At 52.2% G+C, this 14429-nt stretch overlaps 5 protein-coding genes across 5 annotated transcripts; 4 read left to right on the plus strand and 1 right to left on the minus strand.

Moving 5' to 3' along the window:
• Positions 1-649: 649 nt before the first annotated feature.
• AYO21_07985 (hypothetical protein) lies at positions 650-2677 on the plus strand (the record flags this gene model as incomplete). The annotated part of the gene is made up of 1 exon (XM_022657935.1): positions 650-2677. One exon carries the CDS (start codon positions 650-652, stop codon positions 2675-2677), a length of 2028 nt encoding a protein of 675 aa, XP_022509694.1.
• A 462-nt stretch (positions 2678-3139) lies between these two features.
• On the plus strand, positions 3140-5587 carry AYO21_07986 (hypothetical protein; the record flags this gene model as incomplete). The annotated part of the gene is made up of 2 exons (XM_022657936.1): positions 3140-4897; positions 4958-5587. 2 exons carry the CDS (start codon positions 3140-3142, stop codon positions 5585-5587), a joined length of 2388 nt encoding a protein of 795 aa, XP_022509695.1.
• A 546-nt stretch (positions 5588-6133) lies between these two features.
• Positions 6134-9657, plus strand: AYO21_07987 (hypothetical protein; the record flags this gene model as incomplete). The annotated part of the gene is made up of 2 exons (XM_022657937.1): positions 6134-6273; positions 6333-9657. 2 exons carry the CDS (start codon positions 6134-6136, stop codon positions 9655-9657), a joined length of 3465 nt encoding a protein of 1154 aa, XP_022509696.1.
• A 1133-nt stretch (positions 9658-10790) lies between these two features.
• AYO21_07988 (hypothetical protein) lies at positions 10791-11303 on the minus strand (the record flags this gene model as incomplete). Its single annotated transcript, XM_022657938.1, has 1 exon — positions 10791-11303. The coding sequence occupies one exon, from the start codon at positions 11301-11303 to the stop codon at positions 10791-10793; it is 513 nt and encodes a 170-aa protein (XP_022509697.1).
• Positions 11304-12407: 1104 nt separating this feature from the next.
• On the plus strand, positions 12408-14156 carry AYO21_07989 (hypothetical protein; the record flags this gene model as incomplete). Its single annotated transcript, XM_022657939.1, has 1 exon — positions 12408-14156. One exon carries the CDS (start codon positions 12408-12410, stop codon positions 14154-14156), a length of 1749 nt encoding a protein of 582 aa, XP_022509698.1.
• Positions 14157-14429: the final 273 nt, after the last annotated feature.

Here is a 14429-nt window from a genome sequence, read left to right on the forward strand (position 1 = left end):
TGCGGGTTTCCCAAGGTTTCCATTTCCGTCGACTGTTGACTGCGCTTTGTCGATGTCATAGTTCGCCCCACCATCATCGCCAGCCACCATCTACTCTTGTCCGTGAACCCGTGGATAACTCAATCAGCTCGATGTACGAGGTACCGAGAAGTACCTGACGGATCTTATTGATGCCACGAATCCGTTCTTTGTTTTTCTGCACCATCATGTCATTCGCTTTCTCCCAACGTTTTTGTGGGTGTCTGGCTTCCTTACAAGCACTCGGCTACCGACATTTCGGTCTTCTGCCGGCCTGAGTTGCGATTCGAGTCGTATCATCTGCCACCGTCTGGCATACGTTGGTTGGTTTGGTGATCTCTTACTCTCCCACGCTCTCCAGTATATCTTGTTTTGGAGATCTTCAACGAGACCAGGTCACACGCTTCAACTTCAGCCGCCCCCCCCATATGGAAGTGGCCAACACCATACTTGATGACACAGCCCTTACTCTGATTCAACAGCAGGACCGACCATTCCGCCTTCCTGTCATCACCGTCGTTTGCTGTTAACTACTCACCTAGACTGCAGATTGTATTTCTATTGCCTCCCTCACACCACCGTCCTAGATCACGCCTTTTGATGGTCAAATGGCCACGACCTCACCATCAACATGGCCATCCTCTTATCCGTCGTCCCAGTGCATACTCCGCTGTTCTGGTCATGTGTCGGCTTGTACGCCGACGCGGTCAAGCTGCTCTCCCCGAGCAAGAGACTGCAGAAACTGGCCGAAGAGATAGCCAGATACAGCAGGAGACCCCCGGAGACACACGAACAAGCTTTGCTCAGACGTATGCACGATGCGGAGACTTTGGCCGAGTACGAGAACTGCACTATTGACTTGGACAACCTACAAGGGCACGAGGCATGGAAGAAAGAGAAGGAGTCCATTGAGCCTGGGTACAATCCCGATGTGATCGAGAGCCAAGTCATCCGATTGAAGAACGCCGTGGTAGACCAGGACCTGAATGCCATGCAACATCTCCTCAGAACAGGGCTCAGTCGTGATTTGGGTGGCATGAATATGTCGCGACTCTATAAACACTCATGGTTCGGCACCAAGTTCCTGATAGACGACTACATCAACACCGTTTTAGAGGCCATCGAGACCTTTACGGAAACCAGCATTCACAGCGATATCCCTACAGCAGAAATCCGACACCACCAGCAATCATTAGAAGACGCATTGAAGTTCTTTGGGCGTTCAGCACTGACTCTATCGGGCGGAGCACTTCTGGGCATGAAGCATATCGGCGTTGTCAAGACACTCTGGGAGGCAGAGTTGTTACCGGAGATCATTTCAGGAGCCTCAGCAGGAAGCATCGTGGCCGGCATCGTGGGCAGCAGCAATGATGAACGCATGGCGGAAGTTCTTGACCATTTCCCGTTTTCAGACCTGGCTGTATTTGACCCTCCAGGCACTGGGAGGGTGGGGTGGCTCGCGCAAAGGATTCGTACTTTTCTGCGAACCGGCGCTTTCTTTGAAATGGACAACTTGAAGCGGGTCATGAAGTCGTGGCTGGGCGACATCACCTTTCGAGAAGCACGCTACAAGACCGGCCGGATCCTCAACATCTGCGTATCCAGTGCAGGGAACGCCGAGCCACGATTATTGAACTTCGTGACTGCCCCTGACGTGTTCATCTGGTCTGCCGTTTGCGCATCTTGTGCTGTCCCTAATGTTTTCCCACGTGCCAACATCTATGAGAAAGACCCCATCACCAAGGAAGAAAAGCTGTGGATGCAAAATGCTCAGCAGACGTTTGTGGATGGGTCCCTGGACCACGATATTCCCATGAGGAAGTTATCGGAAATGTTCAACGTCAATTTCTTCATTGTCTCACAAGTCAATCCGCATGTCAGGATTTTTCTGGATCAAGAGGAGGTGTTTCGCGGCAAACAACCCGCAGCACCCATGCCTTTTCGGAGTCCCCTTCAAGCAGCCAAGGAGCTGTTCAAAGAGGAAATCATACATCGCGCACAACAACTCTCAGACCTCGGTTTTCCTCAGGGATTGTACAGATGGGCTTCCCTTTTCAATCAACAATACACTGGCGACATTAACGTCTTGCCAGAGATCAAACCAAGCGAGTACCTTAGTATGATGATGAACCCTACGCCGGAGTTCATGGTGGAAGCGACGGTTGCAGGGGAACGAGCGACGTGGCCGCGCATGTGCCGCATCAAGAACTGTGTCGCGATCGAGCTGGCTCTGATCCAGGCCATTCACACTCTGCGGGACAGAGTTAATTTTGGACCCGAGGCTAGAGCGGCTCGCGAGCACAAACGATCCAGCAGCAAGGGCCGACCAGGTCGTGGTCGCTCAGCTCGTCCCTCGTTCTTGAGGAGGCGCAGTCTGAGCATCGAGTCCCCAATGACGAGCGACAACGCATTGACACTGCCGCCGCCGTTGAAAGTCCGTCGTAACGTGAGCCTGGGGAACATCTCAGTAAGACCGACCTTCTCCATCACGACGCCACGAACGACGCCGTACCTGTCACCGCAGGTCGGCGTCGATCAGGATCTTTTGGGGGAAGGGTTGATTATGACTCGCACGTACTCCAACACACTTGACGGCTCCGGTACAGATGGTCATATTGTGGAAATGTCAAACATTAGCAGGCGAAGAGGGCCCCTGTAGAACAGACGTTGCACATGAGCATGGCGTCAATCAGCGATGCATTAGTTCATCTCGATACCCCTTTTTTGTTTGCACTGCGCGAGACCTGTAGCATTAGACAGAGAAAGCATAGCAAAGGAAATTCAACGAGTGAAACCCCAGATCTGAAGGCTGAATTAGAGGTGTGTAACAATTGTGCAGTAGGCGTTGATGGGTGGTGGACATTGCTGGGAGTCTGCGGAGGTTTCTACCAGGGAAAGGTTCCTAAGAGTTGTTGGAAGGGTGGAAGGTGGCATTGGCATGCGGCCAGTCGCGCGCCGCAGTCGAGAGAAATCCTGACCTCCCTCTTCCATACCCGCTGGCACTGCACACATCCTGCGCCAGCGACAAACGACGAGTCCACCCCTGGACAAGTGATTAATTGATGGCCAAATCCACGCGCTGTTACACAGCTTCACGCCAGAAGCAATATTGGGGGCAGTCATGGACCTGAAGTCGATGCTAAACGACTCCTCGACACAGCGACACCAACACCACCATCAACCTCAACCGCACCCTCCGCCGCGACTTCACACCCAACAATCGTCCTATGAACACAGCCCCTCGTACGAGTCTCATCCTCCCCTCGAGCGCCCTCCATTGCCCTCGTCGTCCTCGTCGTATCAGCAACCGCCGCCGCCACTCCCGTCAAATGAATACCGCACCTCTGCAAACGGCTCCTATTTTGCTGTGCAGTCACCACAACAACAAAATTCGGCCTCCGCGTCAGGCTCGACGCCCGGCGCAACCGGGCAATCCTTCTATGCGCAGAGTCCAGGACCGCATGGACAGATACACACTCCGCGTGAAGGGATTCCACCTTCGCATCCGTATCAGTCTCCCTTTGTTCCTTCACCGTCTCCGTCTGCGCCTTACCCACCAACTCCAGGAGCCGCCCACCACTACCAGAGCGCAACGCCTTCCTCTGCCACCACATATCATCATTCGAGCGCACACCCTTCCCTGAGCGCCCAGTCTCCTACGCCTAGAGAAGACTACATTTCCGCAAACGGCCTTGCACATGCCCAGCAGAGGCACGTTTCACCTCAGGCTCAGTTTCACCCACCTCCAGTAACTCCCCTCGGTCCGCCCGTTGCCTATCCTCGACCATCACCTCATCCTCATCGCCCGACGTCCCATGGCCACGAAAGCGTGAGAAGATCATCTGTTGGCTCCGTTGGTTCAGTGCAGAGCAGGGAATATAATCAGCCGCCCTACCCGCAAGCGGAACATTCCAGGAGCGCCAGTGGGAGCGTACAAAGGACTTATTCTGGGGACTTGCGTGAACGCGAACGGAGCATCGAAAGCGTCAGCCCCAAGACGATTCCCAAGCCTCCTCCAAGTCGGCAGCAGAGTGTTGGGCGATACCAGGAGCCCATGTCCGATCCTCAGTCTAACGCTCAGCCTAATCGGGCCCCCAACATCAACTCCAACTCAAATGCTCAACTTCACACCACACCAGATCGCAATATCGAAAACCAGAGTCATGAGACGACGCCAAAATCCTTTTCCGCTTCAATTGAGCCCAAATCTGGAGCGTCGTATCCGGATACCCGCCCGAGCCCTGGACCCGGTGCTCCCAACCAATATAATTCAACACCCCAACTGACCAACTCATACCTACCCGCACAACAGAGTCCTTCAGCAAATGCTCAGCCTCAGCCGTCCTTGAAACGATCTGCAAGTTATTTGTCCGATGTTGCAGCGACGCCGTTGCCCCCTAAAAAGAGACCCCGGCGTGATGAGATCCCTATATGGGCGCAGAGCGCTCGTCGTAATTTGCCTTTGAGGTTCGGGGAGCCAGTAAACTGGAGTCCATCACGGCAGGCTGGCACACCCAAGACCCCTGGGTCGCCCAGGAATGATATGCCTACAAAGAAGGAATCTGTGGGGTCGCAGGCTGTCAATGGGCAAGTACAAAATCACACTGCGACACCACCAGGGGGACCTCGATGGGAGCCCTCAATCACTGGCGATGCACCATACGATGATCTTACCAGACATGTCTGTGATTGGATCTATTTCGTTATCGGCAACGCTGAACCCCCTGCTGGCGGGGCGGTGTTTGAGATCGAAGCCAAGGTCGGCATGATTTTCGACGAGCAGGCGAGCTATCGGTTGAATCTACCTGTGGAAACGGAGACTGTGTTCAACAAAGACAAATTTCGGAGCAAGACGAGCTTTAAGAGTTCCATGGATATGGTATGTATTTTTTAAGATGCTGTTTCTCCTGCAATGTTCTGTGGCTAATGGTGAATCAAGGCTCAGCACAAAGCTATGAACAAGTTTCTGAACGACCTCGTCTGGGAGTCCTACCGCGCATCTCAGGCCTCCGGAGAACCACCAAGAGTTGATTACAGCCACCCGCATGAGTACGACGAATTCTACGAGCTGACAGAAGTGGGTCGGAGAAATCTGCCACCGTCCATGGTGACATGGCTTAATCCTCGACATACCCCTCGAGTGCGGAGAACGATTGACGAGAAAACGAACACGGTCAAGGCACAGATCATCAAGTCCCGGATTGCAGACCTGGAAGTCTACAATCCTCGGGCTGATTTCGACTATCGAATCTCGATCTCAATCGAAAGTCCGTGGGAGGGAGATCCAAATTGGCTGACCGAGATGACCGAAGGAGGCCGCGATAGAAAGAAGGACCGGATGAGCTATAGGCACTTGGCATACCAGATTGACTTGACCCAAGTGAGTTATCCCAACACGCCCGTGAAAGAGCACGAGTTGGAGGTCGAGATCAGCACGGAGCAGATTCGGATCGAGATTGCGAGCCTCAAAGCCGATCAACCCAACAAGTATGAAAAGCTCGTCAGAGGTTTCGTGGATAATGTCAGGATATTATGCCGGGAAGGGACACTGCAAAGACAGACCAAGTGAGGATGGGATGTGATTGGAATTGGTCAAGCTGGAAGTAAGCTCTGGGAGGTTTTGGAGAGACATGAGAAATATGTTTCACTTTCTCCTTTCGATACCCTTGTAATACTATAGAACACCGTCCTAGTTGCTATGTTACGATGAAAGTGTTGACACTGGGGATTGGGACTGGAAGGAGACGAGGCTACGGGTATGACACGGCACGTGATCTTGACGTGACTAAGCAGCCATAACTCCAGGCTGCAGAAGGTGATGCAAACTGCGAAGCCATCGAGCCATCGCCTGCAGACACGTCAATTGCATCTGCGCGAATCCTTTCTCTTTCGCTTTCCTCTCGCTCGACATCCACCCATCCCTCCTCTGATTTCTCTTTATCTCCTGCTCCTGTACACTAGACTTTCTTCTCCCTGACCATCTTCACTCCTTCGATTCCCGAACTCCTCCCTCTTAGTTGTGTTGCGCCTTGTCCCCCTTCCGTTGCACTGATCAACACTTCTCCGAGCATCACATCCTGCTCTGCCCGCGCTACGCAACAGCCCTTCAACAACCATGGTTGGGTTGGTGTCTGCTGCCGGTCTCGTCGGCTTCTTGTCAGAACCCGATCCGGAGCTCAGAAGCTTTGCTCTGAAGCAGCTCGACAGCCAGGTTGACTTGCTATGGACTGAGCTTGCCGATTCCGTGGGACAGATGTATGTGCCTTCCACTGTTGTTCACCAGCTTGGTAGCGATACTAATACTGCCGCAACAGTGAAGCGCTTTATGAAGATGATTCCTTTCCGGAGCGCGAGCTCGCCGCCATCGTCGCATCCAAAGTGTATTACCACCTTCAAGAATATAATGAGTCCATGGCCTTTGCCCTCGGTGCCGGAAAGTACTTCAGACTGGACGACCCTGGCGAGTTTGAAGACACCATAATCTCCAAATGTGTAGATACATTCATTGCCCTGTCCGCCAGCCGGGATCCGACGCTGGCTGCCGCCAATAGTGCCAGCCAACCCCAACTTGACACAGCATTTAGTCAAGGAGGAGATGGCGCCGCCAGCATGTCTGCCAGCCTAACATCCCCCGTCACGCCGTTTTCGCAGTCTGTTCTCCCGTCAAAGTCCCTTCTGTCCAGGCAGAACACCGTAACCTTCGATCCTACCCAGGCCGGCGTCGAGCTCGGCGAGGTTGGGTCGCCCGAGCGAATCATTCAAGAGCGCGGTCTTCAGAAAGCCCTTACGCGAGTCATAGAGTCTCTATTCGAGAAATGCTTTCGAGAAAAGAGATATCGTCAAGTCGTGGGAATTGCTTTGGAGGGACGCAATCTCGACATTCTACGTCGCGTGATCAAACGAGCGGCAGAAGATGAGCGAAAAGAAAACGGCGACGCCACAAAGAAGGGCGAAGAGCTGATGGAATATGTGTTGGATATCTGTATGAGCGTGGTACAAGAGCGAGGTCTGCGAAATGAGATCCTCAAGGTCATCTTGGAACTGCTCAACGAAATCCCCTCCCCTGACTACTTTGCCATCGCGAAATGTGTGGTTTATCTCGACCAGCATTCTATGGCTTCCAACATCTTGAGACAATTGATCGAAAAGGGGGACGCCCGCTCACTGGCTGTGGCATACCAGATCTCCTTTGATCTCTACGACAATAGCACACAAGAGTTCCTCCGAAAGGTTCGGGAAGAGCTTGCCGATATGTTACCGCAGGAAGATCCAAAGCCTGAAGACGGTGACAAGATGGAAACCGATACCCAGGCCAAGACGGAAGAGCAACTACACCAAGAACTGCAGAGTTCCGCAGGTGCCCCGGCGCCCTCTGAAAAACCCAAGCTGTCGAACCCTGAGCAGCGGGATGCAGTCGAGAAGATTAGAGATATCTTGGATGGCCTCACGTCAATACATCTGAACGTCGAGTTCCTGCACAAGTCGAATCGGGTTGATTTATCGATTTTGAACAAGGTCAAAGACAGTCTGGAAGCGCGCTACTCTATATATCACACCGCCGTCACTCTGTGCGCTGGGCTGATGCATGCCAAAACTGCAACCGATACCTTCTTCCGCAACAACTTGGAGTGGCTGGGCAAGGCTACCAATTGGTCGAAGTTTACTGCCACCGCAGTCTTTGGTGTCATCCACCAGGGCAATATCAAGCAAGCCCATCGTTTGCTAAGCCCGTACCTCCCTAAGCCGAGTGGGTCCGCCACTTCTCACGATTCTCCATACAGCCAAGGTGGCTCGTTGTACGCTTATGGATTATTATGTGCCAATCACAAAGGACAGGCTGTCGACTTTATCCGGGAGAAGTTCAAGGAAGCCACCGAGGAGGTTGTGCAGCATGGAGGTGCCCTTGGCCTCGGCGTTGCAGCAATGGCCTCGGGCGATGAGACGATATTCGAAGACCTGAGAAATGTGCTTTGGTCTGATTCTGCCATCAATGGCGAGGCTGTGGGTCTGGCAATGGGCCTCGTCATGCTCGGCTCGGGCAACACCAAAGTCTTGTCAGACATGATCCAACATGCCCACGACACTCAACACGAGAAAATCGTCCGAGGTCTCGCAGTCGGTATGGCCTTGATCATGTACGGCCGACAAGAAGGCGCGGATGAGCTCATCCAAGGTCTTCTCAACGACACCGATCCTACAATGAGGTATGGTGGCATCTTGACGATTGCCATGGCTTACGTCGGCACTGGCAGCAACAAGGCCGTTCGAAAGCTGCTCCATGTAGCCGTCAGTGATGTCAGTGATGACGTTCGCCGAATTGCCGTCCTCAGCTTGGGATTCATCCTGTTCCGAAAACATACCAGTGTTCCTCGAATGGTGGAGCTGCTTGCCGAGTCCTACAATCCACACGTCCGATATGGTGCCGCCATGGCACTGGGTATCTCTTGTGCGGGCACGGGTCTTGCTGAAGCTATTGACTTGCTCGAGCCCATGCTGAAGGATCCCACCGACTTTGTACGCCAGGGAGCTCTCATCGCCCTTGCCATGGTGTTGATACAGCAGAACGACGCACTGAATCCTAAGGTTGGCAGCATTCGCAAAGCGATGCTCAAGATTATTAGCGACCGGCACGAGGATGCAATGTGCAAATTTGGCTGCGCTATCGCCATGGGCATTCTTGACGCTGGTGGGCGAAACTGTACGATCAGCCTGCAAACCCAGACTGGCAACTTGAACATGGTGGGAATTGTTGGTGCTGTAGTATTCACACAATACTGGTACTGGTTCCCATTGACACATTTCTTCTCGTTGTCATTGACACCGACCGCTGTGATCGGCGTGGACCAGAAGCTTGAAGCTCCAGTATTCAAATTTCACTGCAACACCAGACCTAGTCTCTTCGACTATCCCCCAGAGCAACAAGCAAAAACTGACGAAGCCCCTGAGAAAGTCAAGACGGCTGTACTGAGTACCACGGCGCAAGCAAAGAGACGAGCGGCAAGGAAGGAGCGACAGCAACGAAGAGACAGTATGGACGTCGATACCGTGACGCCTGTGACACCCAAGATTGAGAAAGGGGACAAGATGGATACTGATGAGGTCGGTGGGACTTCTGCAGTCAAGGATGATGCTGAAGGCAAGGAAAAGGAGAAGTCCAAGGAGGACGGGGAGAAAAAGGAGGGCGAGACTCATGGAGAGGGGAAGAAAAGAGCAGAGAAAGAGAAGATTGGCTATGATATCAGCAACATGTCGCGGGTGTTGCCTGCACAGCTGAAATATCTGACATTCCCGGATCAGCGATATCAGCCTGTCAAACGGCCCACAGGTGGTGTGATGGTTGTGCTCGATACTGAGCCGGAGAAGGAGAGGGAAATCATCCCCTTGTTGGTCAGCAAAACTGAGGCTCCCGCAAGGGCACCGACGGGAGGGCAATCCCTAGGCGAAGGAGCTCAGCTTCCCCAGACACCCGTTGGCCAGAGGACAGGACAGGATACAGCCGCGGGTGTGGGCGCTGGAGCAGCGGCAGCGGCAGGTGTTTTGACAGCCATCGACGAGGATGAAGAGGGAGTGGAAGATGCGCCTCTGCCCAGGGAGTTTGATTATGAGACTGAAGGAGAGCAAGAAGAAGGAGAGCAATAGGCGGCGACTCATCGTCACCAGAAGGGGTTATGCTGTAATTTCAACCCAGTCAGGAATTAGGGATCAGGTTGGAGCCTTTTTTGTTCTCTCTGCACCTCGAAGACATATGGGGACAGAAGAAGGAACAAAGTTTTTTCTCGTGCGTTGCTATAAAGGTCAGTAACTGCTGTGGCAGACAGACAGTGGGCAGCCTCCAGATGGGACCAGACACAGCAGCATCGCGAGAGGTAACATCTGCTTTTGTACTACAATCCAAAGACGAGACCCGACAGTCAGTCAGTCAGTCGACTGGGAGGGGGGCTCTGTTTCTAGACAAAATAAATTGTTGTGTGCGTTGATTCAAAGGTGCGGTGTTCAAGACGTGTGTACCGAAGTAGGCTTGATACGTCTACCTGTGTATGTAGACTCTACGTACGTAGGTCTGTTTTGTAGGTCTGGAAGTTTTTGGATTTTTATACAGAGAGATATCTAGATGTACATACATAGCCGACATAATACATGCGAGTATGTTGAGAATGGGGTGGCGGGAGAAGTTTATTTGGCCGTGCGAGCAGAAGTCTTGAAAGAAAGAAGAGGAGGCGCTGAAAACTAGAAGAAGATGTTGAGAAACCAGGAGAGCCAGCGCCGTATGAGTACTGGGCGACCGCCTTTTCCAGGTGAGACTCGATTGCGTTGATAGACATGGTTGCCTCCACCATGAACATAGTCGTGTTGGGGATGAAGGGTCCTTGTTGAAAATCCGAGTCGAAAAACACGTATTATCGTCGTCCGATCTCTGTCCTTCCTGGTTGGCTGCTATTGAGCCTCGCCCAGTCTCGGGCTGTCTTCCTTTCACAGCCACGCCAGGCTCGCTGTTATTGCTCTGCCATTCCTGTGATGGTGCTCTCTCCCCCCAAAGACCCTTTTCTCCGCGCATCCTTTTTGAGGTTGAGCAGGATATCCCAAGCCGGCCGACCATGACGCTGGCTCTCCGAGTCTGGTGGAAGTGCAGCTGCTTTTCCAATTCTTTGGGGAAACGGGCACTCTGGATTGAACGTATCCACAATGGCCAGACCACAGAAGAATGTTGTACTAACCTCCGGCACCCATCTCTTTCTATCAGTCAACCACATCGATTTTCTCTTCGGCCGTGGTTATCGCACCCGGCAAATCAGCATCCCTCCAATCTTGCGTTCCACACACTCCCTTGCCTCCATAATCCCAGCGTCCGTGCTGACGTACATGCACTCCCCTGGGCGCGTCATGCCCTTGACATACCCGCTCTTTTGCCCCAACACAAGTTTCCTTAAGCCTGCCACGTCCATCCATATCCGCCTCGTCGGCTTAGAGACAAGCTCCATCTTTTCGATCACTGGCTCCGAGTTCCAGTATTTTAGGCCCAGCCACAGACGACGTGAGGCAACGTTGTGCCGTGTGACGGGTTCAACAGGGTGTGATGGGTCGGACGAGGAAGGATGAGATAATAGATTGTGTGCCGGGGGTGGTGTTGGGCCTCCGCGCACGACGGTTGAAATGAAGCCCGAGTTTTGTAGTGCGAGCATAAGTTTTAGGTGGAATTTTGTGTCCGGGATGGAAGTCAGACCTAACCGAGCGCGCGAGGCATTCTGGAGATGGGAGCAGGTGTTTGCGAGGTGTACAAGGGACATTTTCGAGGATGGTTTCGTGCTGCAGCCTCTGAGTGGAAACGGGTGTGAAAAGAAGTACTGCAGAACAGAAGAATTGAGGTCTGATCAATCGGACTGGGGTGGACTTGCTGCCGGCGATCGTGTCACGCTGGTAGGGTTATCGTTTTCGCGAAATGACAACAAGAGTGCTGGAAGGTCAAGGAGAGTGTGGCACTCTTTTGTGGGTGATGTAGATGCGTAAAACGTCCGCGGTCTGTAAAAGGTCAGTTTTCCAGCAAAAAGCTGCCAGTCCCCAAGGTTTGGGAAAACTACTTGGTGATCCACCCCGTCAGGAAGGAAAGTGACGCCGCCCTATGCTCACCCCAAGGCTCGATATGCAGCATCTCATGTCTTGATCATTGATCTGACTTGTTCCTCCCATATTCTCCACCAAGAGATGGAGAATATATCCTCGCTGTTATTCTCCAGGGACAGCATGTCTACCATTTTCCACGGTCCGCAGTTCATTGCGCTGACCCAGGTTCAGCACTCCAACTTCAACCCCCTACTTCCCGGAGATCTGTTCAGACGGTAGAATCACGCCAATAGATGACAGCCACACCCAGAACAGAACACACCTTTCAGATGGATCCTGGCTAGTACCGCCGAAGAAAGGCAGCCTGAAAATTTGGCTCTGAAAAATGGACCCCTGCCTCTATTACTTCCACAACAGGGGCTGCAGGACGGATGCTATGGTCCGAGCGCACCAAGGTGAAGAATTCAACTCTACCAAAACAAATATGCAAGTTTGGTCGAGAAAAGACTTTTTGGTCCGATAATCTACTTTCACATCTTTTGGTTCAGCGCATACTTGTACGGATCGCTTCCCTTGCGGGTCTAGAACCATGGCACCGCCGCAAACAGCCAATGGGTCGTGGTTCGAACAAGGGGCGCACTCAGTGTGGCAACACGGCTGCAGCTGGACACGACCGCACAGACGGAAGCGTCACCTCTCTCTTCTAAGGGGAGAATTCTCGAGGTCGTTCAACTCGAGAGGGACACTCGTGCCTAACCATCAAGCTTGAAGGTAGACAAGGCGGTCTCTCCTCCGCCATCATATCGCTAATCAGAATTCTAACACACAGCATGGGTAGCTTAACAAATCCCGATGGATCGCAATATCCAAGCTGCTCCCTCAATCCGGCAGTCAAGTCGACCCGAAACAAACGCACGCCATCTCAGTCATCTTTCGAAAAGTCGATATCTGGTCCGACTGACCCCTGTATGGGCAACGTTGACGCCACGAACCGTGCTACACACTTTGGTATTGAGCTTGAATTCGTTCTGGCTTTCAGAGAAGACCTGCTGGAATCCATCATATCAAAATACAATTTGGACGCCGACATCATCAAAACCCTGGCAGATTACGAACATCGCTCTCTAATCGAACACGACAATATTGGCACGAATCCTTCCTACGAATGCCGATGGAGGCACCCGTCGTGGGCACTACACGTTCCAGAGACGGACATAGTGTGCAACTCGAAACTCCACAAGGGCATGTTTTTCAGCAGAGTACGCAATGGAAAGCAATGGATACGACGATACGTCGCGGAGCCACTCCTCATTGCTCAGGACCGCCTTGACAAACAGGGCCTTCTTTCCAATGTTGTGGGATGGGTAGAACCTGACCCATGCAACCGAGACTCTCATGAGGCTTCGAAGATCACCCTGCCGAACCACAATTCCACCGACGAAAAAGCCTTACTTCGAACGAGTCTAATAGACTACACAGAATGGACTTTGACAAATGATCATACTGTTGTTGGAGCGCTCCGAAGTCAACTACGAGACCATCTGATTTCTCAAGGAGTCACCGAGGATGATGTTTCGAAATGGGATAGCTATGGAGTGGAAATGATCTCGCCGGTGTTTGAACTCGAGAGGAAAAGGGAAGCTTTCACTCAAATCGAAAAATATCTTGGAGGTCTAGTCTCTAAGGAGACTTCAATTCTTGAATCTGTCTGGGCTAGTGCTCATGTCCATATCGGATTCAATTTCTCGAGTGCCAAGGATATCCCCATACTGTTGCTTCAGCATTTGGCATACATCCTTGTCCTACACGAAGATCTTTTGTCGAAGTGTCACCCTCGAAGTCGCTGCGGCATTCAAATTTTGGAGTCAGCCCCCGAAGATGTGGAAGATGGAGGCTCAATCGACGACGAAGTCTTTGATCCCGACGCCCCCTACGAACCACCACCCGAGCAATCAGAGGAAGAGTTAGAGGAATGCAACGAACGAGTAGTTCTCGCTTTCGAGGCCAAGTACACCGGAGCCGATAATGTCAGCTCCAACGCTCGGTATCTACGGAAGCAATTGTCACAGAGGTCCATCCAATACTCCCCCGAATCGATCAGAGACGCTGTCTTCAAACAAGGCGGCAATATTTTTGACCTGGTGGCCCTCTTACAACCAAACGATGAACACGGCAATCCACACAGGGGATGTATGTACAATTTTGCGAATCTGGTCAATCTAGCACGCAACAACACGACTTGGAAACAGATTAAGCCAACAGTGGAATTTCGCCAGCACGCTTGCACGATGAGTGCAGAAGTGTTGAGTCGATGGGTGACGCTTTTGGAAAGAGTTGTACGTGTGGCGGAAAAGAATGCACAGGGGACAATGCCGTCTGGTCCCACCAATCCTACAGATGACGTGCAGAGCTCTTTCGCGAAGGGGGAATGCGACAAATACCCTTCTCAGTGGCCTTATGAGAGCATGAGCGCATTCTGTGGGGAATTTTTAGGCATGAGTGTGGAGGACCAGCAGTACTGGCAACACAGGTTCGAAAGATACAAGGATGACAGACCGGAGGCAGTTGGCGATGAATGAGAGGACAGATTGACGATGACATGTGATTAGTGAACTTATTGATGATCCAAGGGGGTGATAGATGGACACATGTAATGAAAGACCGGCTTGTTGGAAAGGCTATGGTTATAAGTGATTTGGTCGGAATTGGTGCGGTGGAGGTGACTTGGTAGGATATTTGTGATTTGGGTAGAGAAGAAATCTCTGACGTAAATTGAACATTGATGACAGAACCACAGCCCAGATATCTGTGGTCGTTTAAAGGGGAGCACATAGCAAAGCCTTGCGGATCGC

The sequence above is a fragment of the Fonsecaea monophora genome (assembly GCF_001642475.1).
Source record: "Fonsecaea monophora strain CBS 269.37 chromosome Unknown Scaff66, whole genome shotgun sequence".
Taxonomy (NCBI): domain Eukaryota; kingdom Fungi; phylum Ascomycota; class Eurotiomycetes; order Chaetothyriales; family Herpotrichiellaceae; genus Fonsecaea; species Fonsecaea monophora.